The sequence below is a fragment of the Dipodomys ordii genome, unplaced genomic scaffold (assembly GCF_000151885.1).
Source record: "Dipodomys ordii isolate 6190 unplaced genomic scaffold, Dord_2.0 Scaffold31, whole genome shotgun sequence".
In the NCBI taxonomy this organism is placed as follows: domain Eukaryota; kingdom Metazoa; phylum Chordata; class Mammalia; order Rodentia; family Heteromyidae; genus Dipodomys; species Dipodomys ordii.
The window spans coordinates 4,129,129-4,143,961 of NW_012267247.1; the positions used below are offsets into that span (position 1 = coordinate 4,129,129).

At 44.7% G+C, this 14,833-nt stretch overlaps 1 protein-coding gene across 1 annotated transcript in view; it reads right to left on the bottom strand.

Annotated features, from left to right (window-relative positions):
• The window catches only part of Pigs (phosphatidylinositol glycan anchor biosynthesis, class S), a 21,285-nt gene extending 8,067 nt beyond the window's left edge, over positions 1–13,218 (bottom strand). The window contains exons 1-9 of the mRNA XM_013016291.1: positions 13,164–13,218; positions 12,760–12,899; positions 12,544–12,655; positions 8,305–8,394; positions 7,693–7,784; positions 2,922–3,129; positions 1,779–1,921; positions 1,278–1,330; positions 1,186–1,193 (exon numbers count right to left, since the gene is read on the bottom strand). Coding sequence (XP_012871745.1) covers positions 1,186–1,193; positions 1,278–1,330; positions 1,779–1,921; positions 2,922–3,129; positions 7,693–7,784; positions 8,305–8,394; positions 12,544–12,655; positions 12,760–12,899; positions 13,164–13,206 — 889 coding nt within the window. The 5' untranslated portion in view covers positions 13,207–13,218. The remainder of the gene's footprint in view (positions 1–1,185; positions 1,194–1,277; positions 1,331–1,778; positions 1,922–2,921; positions 3,130–7,692; positions 7,785–8,304; positions 8,395–12,543; positions 12,656–12,759; positions 12,900–13,163) is intronic.
• Between the last annotated feature and the right edge of the window lie 1,615 nt (positions 13,219–14,833).

Genomic DNA, 14,833 nt, shown 5'->3' on the forward strand with positions numbered 1-14,833 from the left:
AAAAAAAAAAAAAAAATATATATATATATATACACATATATATATACATATATATATATGTATATAAATATTATATTATATATAAGCAATAAGGTACTGGAAGGGCAGGAAAGCAGAGATTATTCTGAGTAAAACATAATACAGAATATCTAAAAACACCTTAATGAATCTCCTTAATTAACAAACACTTAAAAAAAAAAGTCAGATACCAATCTGGTAACAGTCTGGTACCAGGTACCAGATTATGGCTCATGTCATAATCCTTAGATACTCAGGAGGCTGAGATCTGAGAATGGAGGTTCAAAGTCAGCCTAGGCAGGAAATTCCATGAGACTCTTATCTCCAAAAAAAGCTGGAAATTGAGCAATAGCTCAAGTGATTCAAGTGGTAGGACACTAGCCTTGAGCACAAAAGGTCAGGTACAGTGTCCAGGTCCTGAGTTCAAACCCCAGGAACACACACACACACACACACACACAAAAGAATATCAACTAGCCTTGAGCACAAAAGGTCAGGTACAGTGCCCAGGTCCTGAGTTCAAGCCCCAGGAACACACGAACACACGAACGAACACACACACACACACACACACACGAATATCAGCAAGTAAAACAGACTCTGATGGTACTGGGGGTAGGGAGCGCTAATGAAGATGTTGAATAAGGAAGAATATTGCCTGTGTAGTTTATTTGCATTATGAAAAGAGAACAATAAGATTTATTAAAATTGTTTAAGAAGGAAAGTGAGATAGAGGAGAGTGATCTCAGAGGGGGGTGAGGTTGATGGGGATACATGGTTTACATGTGTAGAAATGTCTCACTATGAATCCTCCTTTGTACTACTAATGTATGCTAATAAAAAGGAGAAGATACCAAAAAAAAAGGACACAACCAAGGACAGGTGTGAACCACCAGCATGCGGTTCTGTAAGAATCTTATCTTTAATTAACCACCAAAAAAAGCCAGAAGCAGAGCTGTGGCTCTGTGATAGAACACTAGCCTTGAGGAAAAAACAAACAACTCAAGGACAGTGCCCAGACTCTGAATTCAGGCTCCAGGACTGACACCAATAAATAAATACATAAGCACATAAATAAATAAACAAATAAATCAGAGCTAAGAGAAACAGGAATATGAAATAAAATAATTAAATGCTTTACATGCTTGAAAAACATCCATTTTTTACCAGGTTTCCTAACAAAGAGGCAAACAGTCACGTAAGTCATTGGCTACAAAACCACATCAAGCCAGTTATTCAGAAGTAACCACTCCCCCTACCAAGACTTGCTAAATTTCTCCTGTGTTTTCCCTACCTGGTCACAGTGATATACCTTGGCCAAAGTAGAGGTAGAAAGCTACATTCTTACATCTTTATCATTACCAGACTCACATGTAGTAATGATACAGGAGGTTCGTTCTTTTGGTCCATCTTTTGTTTTTAAATAAATTCCTTTAGGACGACTGATGGCATTAACTTCTAGGCACAACTTCTGAGTACGTTCTAAAGGGAGCCATAACAAAGTTGCCATGTTAACAGGCATTGACAGAACTCCTTGAGCTGGACATCAAGGGAAAGTAAAGACACCAGAACCAGCCCACAGTGACAGATGGACAGACACAAAATATGCACACACATCTTTCCATGTCAGCCTCTGTCAGTACCTGCCTTTATGCATACACCTGTACTACCAAATCATCAAGCTCTAAGGGATGGTAGAAGAGAGGTCTATGTTAACATTAAGTATGTAGAAACTTCGAGAAGTTTCCTAAAAATCTCACCTGGGAGTCCACAGAGAAGTTGCCAACAACACTGAGGGCATTCAGGAAGGGCTGCACATAGCGCTGGACAGCCCCCTCTATGTCCCAGTGGACATCATGGGATTTGGGGTCTGGATTGAGTAAACTGAAGGTGATCTCATACCCTAGAGAAACAGAAGTCAGTGAAGTCAGCTTTATGGATCAAGGAAGAGGGACAGCCTCTACCCCCCTCCTAAAATGAACTTGTTTCTCCTCTGGAATAGGATTGGGTTACTATCATAGAACCAAAGGGAAGATAAACATGGGATGAAAAAAGCTAAGTGTTTTTAAGAAAAAGTTGAAGCCAGGCACTGGTGGCTCACACCTGTAATCCTACTTAGGAAGTTGAGATCTAAGAGTCACAGTTCAAGCCAGCCAGGGCAAGAGTCTCTGAAACTCTCATCTCCATTTTGACAACAAAAAGCTGGAAGGAGCAGGCACCGGTGGCTCATGCCTATAATCCTAGCTACTCAGGAGACTGAGATCTGAGGATCAAGGTTCAAAGCCAGTCCAGGCAGGAAAGTTCGTGAAACTCTTATCTCCAATTAACCACCAGAAAACTGGAAGTGGCACTGTGGCTCAAGTGGTAGAGCATTAGCCTTGAGCTGAAGAGCTCAGGGACAGCCCCCAGGTCCAGAGTTCAAGCCCCATGACTGGCAAAAAAAAACACTCAGAGACAGTGCCCAGACCTTAAGTTCAAGCCTTAGGACTAGCACAAAAAAGAAAAAGGTTGAGCCAGGCACCCATGGCTTATGCCTATACCTCCATACTCAGGAAACTGAGATCTGCAATTAACCACCAAAAACCTGGAAGTGGATTTATAGCTCAAGTGGCAGAGTGTTGGACTTAAGAAGATAGGAAGGAAGGAAGAAAGGAAGGAAGGAAGGAAGGAAGCAACGAAGGAAGGAGGAAGGAAGGAAGGAAGGAAGGAAGGAAGGAAGGAAGGAAGGAAGGAAGGAAGGAAGGAAGGAGGGAGGGAGGGAGGGAGGGAAGGAGGGAAGGAGGGAAGGGAAAAGAAAAAGCTGAGATCAGAGAAGAAAGTAGTAAGGACTTTGTTTGCAGATTCCTTCTTGCTCCACATAACTCATTTCCTTTTCCTTTTTACGGCCAAGCCCAGTGTCCTACCCAAGCTGGACTTGAGAGGCCGCCTGTTATCAGAGCTCCACTTGTTCTCTGGAAGATGGTCAGCTAGAGCAGCAGCAAGCACATCCTCAGTCAAAGACATGGCCTGGGCTACTTGGATCACACGACGGCCAATGATGTTAAAAGCCTCGTGGTGCATTATCCCCCGTACAACTGCTGTCCTCTCAGGCCCAATGTAGCTCATCATGTCCTGTGAGGAGTGAGCAAGGGACAGAATGCCCATGACACAGTGAAAAAAAAGCAGAAAAGCACTCTAGGTTCTCTCTGTTTTGATTACTTTTGTTGCGATAGGGTCACACTATATAGCCCATGAAGGCCTTAAATTTGCCATCATCTTTTCTCAATCTCCCAAGTGCTGATACTATGCCTCAATCTGACATCTATATTTGGAAATTTTGCCTTTTGATATTAACCAAAGGCTTACCCCACTCTCTAGATCCATGGTGAGCTATTAACTCAGCATTTCTGAGCTGGAACCTTATATGAGTGCTCTCCTATATTTCCATTGTCTTTTCTTTCCCAGTAGACACTGGGAAAGACCAGGTCTAATCAGCATTTAAATTTTAGGGGGGTAAAATGGTAAATTGGAAACCAACAGAAGACATGCTGAGCAAGAAAAGCAGAATTATTTACATAAATGGAAGGTCTGATTTATGAAACCAACTCATGGCGAAGAGGCAAGGACAAGAACGTTCACAGCAGCATTAAATCAAATAGTGAAAAGCTAAGTAATCTAAATTCCCATCAGAAATAGAACAGATAAATTATGTTCATACAATGAAACAGAGATCCAACTATACATATCAGCACAGATGATTCTCTCAAAGATAAATCTTGAGCAAAATTAAAGTTGCTGAAAAATACAGATGTTCTGCAATACATATATATTATGTAGTTATATAAGTTCAAAACTAAATAAAGGAGCTGGAAGTGATAGAGTGCTTGCCTTGCATGTATGAGGTCCTGGGTTCGATTCCTTAGCACCACATAAGCAGAAAAAAACAAAAGTGGAACTGTGGCTCAGTGGTAGAGCCCTAGCCTTGAGCTGAAGAGTTGAGGGACAGTGCCCAGGCCCAGAGTTCAGGCTCCATGACCGACCAAAAAAAAAAAAAAAAACTAAACTAAATACATTATTCAAAGACATGTGATTGAACTCTAAAGAAAAGGACAAAGCCGGGTGTCAGTGGCTCACGCCTATAATCCTAGATCCTAGATACTCAGGAGACTGAGATATGAGGATCATGGTTCAAAGCCAGCCCTGGCAGGAAACTCCATGAGACTCTTTTTTTCTTTTTTTTTTTTTTTTGGGGGGGGGGCGGTCCAGTCATGGGGCCTGAACTCTGGGCCTGGGCGCTGTCCCTCAGCTCTTCAGCTCAAGGCTAGCGCTCTACCACTTGAGCCACAGTGCCACTTCCGGCTTTTTTCTTTTTGCTTATGTGGTGCTGAGGAATGGAACCTAGGGCCTCATGCATGCAAGGCAAGCGCTCTACCACTGAACCACCTTCCCAGCCCCAATCCATGAGACTCTTATCTCCAGTAGACCACCAGAAAACGAGAAGTGGCGCTGTGGCTCAAGTGAGAGCACTTGCCTTGAGCTAGAGAGGGCAGGGACAGTGCCCAAGCCCAGAGTAAAAAAAAAAAGAAAGAAAGAAAAAGAAAAGGACAAAACACAGTCACCTGGTACTAAACAGAGTAGGGTATAATCATGTTGATCACAGGTTCCAGATATATTATTACATTAGAGTTTGCAAAATGGGGTTGGGTACATAGATATTCACTAAAATTCTCTTTCATTTTTTTTCCCTCAGCAGTAGCAAGCACACTATTACTTGAGTTACCCCCTAGTTAGTTTTCAGGCAGGGTCTCACAATTTTTGCCCAGGGCTAGCCTTGGACTTCTAGGTTAGCTGGGATTACTACTACATCAGGCTTATTGGTTAAGATGGTATCTTAGCCAGGCCGCAGTGGTCATCCCTGTAATCCTAGCTACTAAGAAGGCTGAGATCTGAGGATCATGGTTCAAAGCCAGCCTGGGCAGGAAAGTCTGTGAGACTCTTATCTTCAATAAACCACTAGAAAACGGGAAGTGGCACTGCGGCTCAAGTGGTAGAGCGCTAACCTTGAGCTGAAGAGCTCAAGAACAGCACCCAGGCCGAGTTCAAGTCCCACAACCAACCAAAAAAATAAAAAAGGCAATGAAGATCAAAGCCAGCAAGGGTAGGAAAGTCCTGAGACTCTTTTTTTTTTGTCGGTCGTGGGGCTTGAACTCTAGGCTGGGTACTGTCCCTCAGCTCTTCAGCTCAAGGCGAGCACTCTACCACTTGAGCTACAGCGCCACTTCCGGTTTTCTGGTGGTTTATTGGAGATAGGAGTCCCATGGTCTCTCCTGCCCGGGCTGGCTTTGAACCGTGATCCTCAGATCTCAGCCTCCTGAGTAGCTAGGATTACAGGCGTGAGCCACCAGCGCCCGGCCCAGCTCAGTTATTCTTATAAATATTACTGATTTTTTTTTCCCACTAATTTACATGGTCACTGGTACTTTCACCACACATAAATCTTGGATTTTTTTTTTTTTTTAATCAATCATAGGGCTTGAAATCTGGGCCTGGGCGCTGTCCCTCAGCTCTTCAGCTTGAGGTGAGTGCTCTACCACTTGAGCCACAGCACCACTTCCAAGTGTTCTGGTGGTTAATTGCAGATAAAGAGTCTCACGGCCTTTCCTTCCAAGGTTGGCTTTGAACCATGATCTTCAGATCTCAGCCTCCTGAGGATTACAGGCATGAGCCACCAGCACCCAGCTAAGTCTTGGATTTAGTAAGACCCAAACCAATGTCAATAAATAAACTTTTACTGACATTCTTTTTTAATATATGTGGAGCCGGGAACCTATGCTCACACCTGTAATCTAGTAACTCAGGAGGCTGAGATCTGAGGATCATGGTTTGAAACTTGCCTGGGCAGGAAGGAAATAGAGCTGTGGCTCAAATGGTAGAGTGCTAGCCTTGAGCAAAAAAGCTCAGGGACACAGGGTCACAACAAATTGGAGAGACTCGACAAGTGGGACTTCCTTAAAATAAAAAGTTTCTGCACAGCTAAAGACATAGCATCCAAACTAGAAAAACAGCCAACTAATTGGAAAAAAATATTTACCAGCAATATATCAGACAAGGGAATAATATCCAGTATATACAGGGACCTCAAGAAACTAATCCCTCCCAAACCTAACAAACCGATTACTAAATGGGCAAGGGAACTAAAGAGAGACTTCTCAAAAGAAGAGATACAAATGGCAAAGAAACACATGAGGAAATGTTCATCATCCCTGGTGGTGAAGGAAATGCAAACAAAAACAACCCTGAGATATCACCTTACCCCAGTCAGAATGTCCCACATCCACAAATCAGCCAACGACAAATGCTGGAGGGGATGTGGAGAAAGAGGAACCCTATTACACTGCTGGTGGGAATGTACACTTATACAACCACTTTGGAAAGCAGTCTGGAGGGTCCTCAGAAAGCTAAATTATAGATCTCTTCTATGACCCAGCCATACCACTCATAGGCATCTATCCTGAACAACAGGAACCAATATACAAGGACACGTGCACCTCCATGTTCATTGCAGCACTGTTCACAATAGCCAAGATATGGAAACAACCCAGATGCCCCACTACAGATGGATGGATCCAAAGACTGTGATACCTATGTACAATGGAATATTATTCAGCCATTAGAAAGGACAAAATAATGGCATTTGCAGGGAAATGAATGGAACTAGAAAAAATCATGTTGAGTGAGGTAAGCCAAGAGTAAAGAGACAAACGGCACATGGTCTCCCTGATATGTGGATGTTAAATCCAAAACATAAGGAGATGCAACAAAGTAAACAAAACTGGAGAAACATAGGACTTCCACCCAGCTGGCATTACTAAATGACCCCATGCTGCTAACCGTATATATGGTATGTATGTGCACATCAGAGGGAAACTAAGAGGAAGACATAGAAACAGAGGGAAACGGGAAAAAATACAACAGAGGGGCCCATCAGCTGCACTGAACATAGATCAAAACGAACTAAGCAACTCAATGGAAGCGATGGGAGGGAGGGAATGAGAGGGATAGAGGGAACAGCTGACACTAAGCAAAAGGAAAGAAATGTACATATCACCCAATGTGTTAGAAATAACTATACCGGGGCTGGGAAGGTGGCTCAGTGGTAGAGCGCTTGCCTTGCATGCCTGAGGCCCTGGGTTCGATTCCTCAGCACCACATAAGCAAAAAGAAAAAAAAAGCCGGAAGTGGCGCTGTGGCTCAAGTGGTAGAGCGCTAGCCTTGAGCTGAAATGCTGAGGGATAGCGTCCAGGCCCAGAGTTCAGGCCCCATGACCAGACCAAAAAAAAAAAGAAAAGAAATAACTGTATCGTCAAAGCTCATAGAATTCACAAACCTTATAGACCACGATAAAGACAATTTGCTCCATGAAGGTTAGAATGTGCTTGTGACTTTAACTAAGTATCACTATCTCACAATACTGTGAAATTTGCGAAATTTATGTAATCACTTAATCACAATAAAAAAAACTTAAGAAAAAATAAAAAATTTTAAAAAGCTCAGGGACAATGCCTAGGCCTTAAGTTCAAGCTGCAGGACTGGCACACACAAACACAAAGAGAGATGTGGAGTTTTCTGTAGCAGATAGGAGACAGAGACAACACTGCTATAAAAAGGAGGTCCTGAGCTGCACTGCTTACTTACCTGGGGAAGGAGTGAAGAGTTTTCAGAGATCACATACACAGTCAGGGAGCCCTCTGCTTGGTCCTGAGGCTCGGCTAACATGGCTTTTGCCTCTGCAGACAAGAGAAGGTGATATACCATTCCATCTCCCCTACGCCCCTCAGAGCACTTGGGCCACTCCTCCATTCACACTCAAATGCCAGGTAAGTCAGAGGTCTGTTCTCAAGCCCTTAGGAGCCCAAGGTAAAACTTTAAGGCACCTCAGAAAGGCTTTGCAAGCTAAGACAGACATATCATGGAAATTCTTTTTTTTTTTTTTTTGTCGGTCATGGGGCTTGAACTCTGGGCCTGCATGCTGTCCTTCAGCTCCTCAGCTAGCTCTTCAGCTAGCTCTGCATGCTGTCCTTCAGCTCCTCAGCTAGGGCTCTACCACTTGAGCCACAGCGCCATCTCCGGCTTTTTTTCTTTTTGCTTATGTGGTGCTGAGGAATGGAACCGAGGGCCTCAGGCATGCAAGGCAAGCGCTCTACCACTGAGCCACCTTCCCAGCCCACATCATGGAAATTCTATACTTAATATCAGAAGGAAAAAAGCAAGCATCTTCTGAATTGCTGTGACCACTGCTTCTAGTACCATGCACACTGCTCGATGATAGGGCTTCCTCCTCATAGTCCAAAGCTCTCCGATAGGCCTTCTGGAAACGGCATTTGATTTTCATTTTGTCTGAAGAGAAAGAAACAGTATATGAGAAGATCAAGCATTAGATATCGGTCACATTTCCAGCCAGAAAACTGAGGATGGAAAACTGGTTGTTTACAAAGACCTAGCACCAAGCAGCCACAGTCAACTCTAATAATTTCTGCAAGGATGACAAACACAAGACAACCTGGTTCTCACTTCTGCCTATCTTCCCTCTGGAGAGTCTATTAAAATATTCATTATGGGCTGGGAATGTGGCTTAGTGGTAGAGGGCTTGACTAGCATGCATGAAGCCCTGGGTTCGATTCCTCAGTACCATATAAACAGAAAAGGCCAGAAGTGGTGCTGTGCTCAAGTGGTAGAACGCTAGCCTTGAGCACAGAGAGGCTCAGGGAAAGCACCTAGGCCCTGAGTTCAAGCCCCAGGACTGGCAAAATTAATTAATTAATTAAAGATTCATTATATTGGGGCTGGGAAGGTGGCTCAGTGGTAAAGTGCTTGCCTTGTATGCATGAAGTCCTGGGTTCGATTTCTCAGCAACACATAAGCAGAAAAATCGGCACTATGGCTCAAGTAGTACAACGCTAGCTGAAGAGCTAGCTGAAGAGCTGAGGGACAGCACCCAGGCCCAGGCCCAGGCCCAGAGTTCAGGCCCCATGACAGACAAAAAAAAGATTCATTATATCAGTATGTGAAAGGAAAAAAAAAGGTCATTCCAATTGATAGCTCAAAATAATACAATAAATATTCTTTAATAAAAAGACACATTTAATGACAAAAATACACACTTAGTAAAGACACATTTAATCCCAAAACACTAAGAACAATTTCACTGAAGTCAGTAAAAAAAAAATTACTGCAATCTCCTCTATTTCTCATTATTATTCAGCATTGTTCTTTCTCTTTTTTCACCAGTCCTGGCTTGAACCTTGGGGCGTAAGTGCTGACTCTGAGCTTCTTTTTGCTCAAGGCTAGCACTCTACCACTTGACCCACAGCACCACTTCTGGTTTTCTAATGGTTAATTGGAGATAAGAGTCTCATAGACTTTCCTGCTCCAGCTGGCTTCAAACCTCGATCCTCAAATCACATTCTCCTGAGTAGCTAGGCTTACAGAGGTGAACCACTGGTACCAAGCTCAACACTGTACTTTCTAAACTTCAATGTAATAAGAAAAATGAAACTTATAAATATTTAAAAGAAAGAGGGAAATGGCCACTTTTGAAGTAGTATAATTATTTTCAAAAAAAATCAGAGAACCATAAAAATAAAAAATTAGGGCTGGGAAGGTGGCTCAGTGGTAGAGCACTTGCCTTGCATGGATAAAGCCCTGGGTTCGATCCCCCAGCACCACATAAGCAAAAAGCCAGAAGTGGTGCTGTGGCTTAAGTGGTAGAGCGCTAGCCTTGAGCTGAAGAGCTGAGGGACAGCGCCCAGGCCCAGAGTTCAGGCCCACGACCCGACCCAAAAAAAAAAAAAATTATTACAAGTAGTAACAGGGGTAGGGTGCCAGTAGCTCACGCCTTAATCCTAGCTACTCAGAAAGCTGCGCTCTGAGGATCAAGGTTCAAACCCAGCCCGGGCAGGAAACTCTGTGAGACTCTTATCTCCAATAAACCACTAGAAAACCAGAAGTGGCTCTGTGGCTCAAGTGGTAGAGTGCTCACCTTGAGCTGAAGAGTGCAGGGACAGCACCCAGACCCAGAGTTCAAGCCCCGTGACCAACAAAAAGAAAAAGAAGTAGTAACAGGGCTGGGAATGTGGCTTAGTAGTAGAGTATTTGCCTAACATGCATGAAGCCCTGGGTTTGATTCCTCAGTACCACATAAACAGAAAAAGCTGGCAATGGCACTGTGGCTCAAATGGTAGAGTGCTGGCCATGAGCAAAAGAAGCTCAGGGACAGTGCCCAGGCTCTGAGTTCAAGCCCCAGGACTGGCAAAAAAAAGTACTCACAGTTCAGTAAGATGATTCCTTACAAGAATAAGTGATGACATCTAAGGGAAGCTAGGAGGAGGACACAGAATCAGAGGGAAACCGGAAAATATACAACAGCAGAACCCATCAGCTGCACTGGACATTGATGAAAACAAACTAAGCAACTCAAGGGCAGCAATGGGAAGGAGGGAATGAGAGGGAAAGAGGGAACAGCTGACACTAAGCAAAAGGAAAGAAATGTACATATCACCCTATGTGTAAGAAATGTGTTAAGAGGGCTGGGAAGTTGGCCCAGTGGTAGAGCACTTGCCTTGCATGCCTGAGGCCCTGGGTTCGATTCCTCAGCACCACATAAGAAAAAAGCCGGAAGTGGTGCTGTGGCTCAAGTGGAAGAGCGCTAGCCTTGAGCTGAAGAGCTGAGGGACAGCGCCCAAGCCCAGAGTTCAGGACCCACAACTGGACCCAAAAAAAAAGAAATGTGTAAGAATTCACAAACATTATAGACCATGATAATGCCAATTTGCCTTGTGAAGGTTAAAATGTGTTTGTGACTTTAACTATCTCACAAAACTGCAAAATTTGTGAAATTTATGTTACCATTTAATCCCAGTAAAAAACTAAAAAAAAAAAAAAAGAATATGTGACAATGAATAGCTACAGTAAGTAACAACAATATCCACTTAGAAAGTAATCTTTTTTCCCCTCATACCAGGGTTTGAACTCAGGGTCTTATGCTTGCTTGGCTAGTGCTCTACCACTTGAGACATGTCTCCAGACTGATATTTACCTGGGTTTTTTTTTTTAATTTTATTTTATTTTATTTGTGAACAAACTGTACAGAGGGGTTACAATTGCATGGGCAGGATAATTCGTACATTTTACCTGGGTTTTTTGAGGGTAGGGGTTCTCCTGAACTTTTCTACCCAAGCTGGAAGTAGAGCTGTGTGGCTCAAGAGGTAAAGTGATAGCCTTCAGCACAAAAGCTCAAAAACAGTGCCCAGACCCTGAATTCAACCCCAGAACTGGCACACACACACAAAAAAGGACAAAACAATTTATGGAAATGCAATATATTGAGCCTGATTAGAAGAAACTAGCTATGAAATTATACCTTTGAGAACCTGGGGAAATCTAAACATACACGGGAATTAGGTGAAATTAAAGAATTGTTACAGGGTTGGAAATATGGCTTAGTGGTAGAGCGCTTGCCTAGCAGGCATGAAGCCCTGGGTTCGACTCCTCAGTACCACATAAATAGAAAAAGCTGGAAGTGGTGTTGTGGCTCAAGTGGTAGAGTGATAGCCTTGAGGAATAAAGCTCAGGGACAGTGTCCAGGCCCTGAGTTCAAGCCCCAGAACTGGCAAAAAAAAAAAAAAAAAAGAATTGTTACACTAATGCTAGTGGCTCATGCTTATAATCCTAGTTACTCAGGAGGCTGAAATCTAAGGATCAAGGTTCAAAGCCAGCAGAAGAATCTTTAAGACTTTATCTCCAATTTACCAGGAAAAAAAAGCTAGACTATGAATGTGGCCCAAGTGGTAGAAAACCAGTTCTGAGCAGAGCTGGAGCAAGGTCTGAATTCAAACATTGACTTCAAACCCCAGCACTGAAAAAAAAATTATAATAAGTATTAAATTAGTTAATTAAATTATTGAATTCTTAAATCTTTATAATTATTACTAAACCTTAGACAGGTGCTGGTGGCTCACAATTGCAACTCTAGCTACTCAGGGGGCTGAGATCTGAGGATGTAGGTTTAAAGCTAGCCTGGACAGGAAAGTTGTGAAACTCTTATCTCCAATTAATGACCAGAAAACTGGAAGTGAAGCTGTGGCTCAAATTAGTAGAGTCATAGCCTTGAGCAGAAAAGCTCAGGGACAATGCCCAGGTCCTGAGTTCAAGCCCCACGACCGACAAATCCATTAATTAATTAATTAAATTTTCTTAGTCAAGCAAGTGGCTCATGCCTGCCTGCAATCCTGGCTATTCAGGAGGCTGGGATCTGAGGATTGAGGTTTGAGGCCTGCCTGACCACAAACATTCTCTAGACTCCAGCTCTATCATCCAAGATAACCAACCAGTAACCTAGCATATAGGAGTTCACATCCCAGTATTAAAGAAAAGAAAAGAAAAACGAAAGGTTATGGGATGCTGATACTCCTCCAATGCAATCACCTCTGTACACTGGAAAGGCAGCTCTGACCCCTCCTCTCCAGCCCCACCCCTACAGGAACTCACATTTTAGAGGGATCTCTCTTTCGTGCACAACCGTGAAAGGTAGCTTCTCCTGGTCGTCCAGAGGCACTGAATCCCGGGTAAACACCACAGTAACTGGCACCTTGAGCCGTAGCTGCAGGGGGGGGGGGGGGGGGGGGGGGGGGGGGGGGAGGGTAATTAGCAGGGTCTAGGCCTAGCCCAGTGGGCGGTCCCCGGGCCTCCCCGCCGAGGTCTCACCTGCAGGGCGTTCAGCCCACTGATCTCGGCGTAAGGCAGAGGGGCCCGGTACGTCTCCGTGGTCTTCCACCACAGCGGCAATCCCAGCGGGATGGCAACCGCAGCGAAGAAGAGGGCGGCGCGTTTGCCCCGGATCACTTCTGGGGACCCGAGGTACGAAGTGAAGAGAGGGAATCGGGTTTGACGGCCCGCGCCGTGCCGGGGAATCCCGGCCAGTCCTGGCAACCTGTCCCCACTGACCCTCAGCCCGCGTCCAGAGGGGCCCTGACCCCATTCTGCAGGCATCCCGTCCAACACCCACCCACCCGCGTCGTGCAGGACCTCTCACACACCTCAATTCCCACCCCCTTGCAACGCTCCCTAGTAATTCTGGACTCACAGACCCCACCCGAAGACCACGGTACCTAGATCCGTAGCCGCGGCCCCCGCGGCCCCGGCGGCCGCCATGCTCGCTTCCGGCTGCTCAGGTTTGCCAAGGGGCGGAGCTGCGTGAGCCTCCTCCAATAGGAAGCCTCGCTACGAGAGGGCGGGACCACGGCAGCGAGGAGGGCCACGCGCTAGCGACCTTTTGGTTGTACGCGGGAGAAAGACGCAAGGGGGCGGAGGCTACTGGGAGCATCGCTGAGGTTTTGGAAGGCTGCAGAATCTTGGGACTGTGGGGAAAACTCAGTACGGTTAAGAACACCAAGATAATCCCGGGCTTCCTCGGTAAGCACACTCTTAACCCCAGAGCGCCAACCCTGCAGCTGTTCAATATAGTCGCTTGGACAACGATGGGAAGAAATATTTACTGAAAAGGGGAGGTATTTGCTGAATTGACATCTTAAAGAGCCTGGTGCAAGGAAACCCTCAAATGTCATCCGTCACCTTTATCGTTTCTCATTCCAGACGCTCTCTCCTCGAACCTCAAACACGGAAGTAGCAAGAGCGTGCCTTTTATTACCAAAATAATAATACTAATAATAGGCTACTCTAATTTTATTTATTTTATTGTTTGTGCCAGTCAGGGGCTTGAACTCAGGGCCCGGGCACTGTTCCTGGGCGCTTTGTGTGCGTGTGTGTGTGTGTGTGTGTGTGTGTGTGTGTGTGCACGCTCAAGTCAGGTGCTCTACCACCTGAGCCACATTTCCACTTCCCAATTTTTGGTAGTTTATTGGAGATAAGAGTCTCACAGACTTTCCTGCCTGGGGTGGCTTTGAACCATGATCTCAGCCCCGCGAGTAGCTAGGATGACAGACGTGAGCCACCCATACCCAGGTCTGTTTATTTTTGAGACCGGATCTAGTTATGTTGCCCAGGTTGGTCTTGAGTTTTGTGGGCTCAGGTGATCCTAGGCTCACCTCACACCCCATCTCCAGCCTCCTGGGACTACAGGTGCATACTACCATACACAGTTTTCAGGATTTAAAGTTGTATTTTAATTCACTTCCAACTTGGCACAGTCAAGATACTTCACATAGAAGTCTTAAATATTTATGAGCAAAGACTGAATCCTTATAACTTGGGTTCAAATCCTGGCTTCACGACTCTGTCCTGTGCCTCTGTCCTCATATTGAAATAGAGATAATAATAGCTACCTTAATAAGACCTATTTGAGTATTGAGTTAATACAGTGATTAGAATATGGCATGGCAGGAGCACATAGGAAGCATGTGTCACTATTTCTGTTAAAAGTTCAGGCCACATCAGGTAGAGCATTGGTGGCTTCTCCAGTGCACACAGAACACATCGGTTTATTCTCTTATTCATCTTCTGCTTATTCAGATAGACTCAAGTTCCCAATCTACCTCATATCCCACGCTGATGGTCAAAGTTGAGAACAAGACCTCCCTTGCCATGTCTACTCTTAACCAGACCCTCAAATTGCTCCCTTCTATAGTCCATCTTATCCCAAATGGGTGTGGGTCATTGGCCTTGACAACCTCCTAGATATCCTGCTTGCCTCTGGCAGATCTCAGAATTTAGGAGGTTTCCCTTATTGAGCAGGAACTCAGTGCTTCTCCTGCTGTACCTCTTCCTTGTGGAATGTCAGGCCTCAGCAAGACTCAGCAATGCTTAAGGGAAGCACCCACTC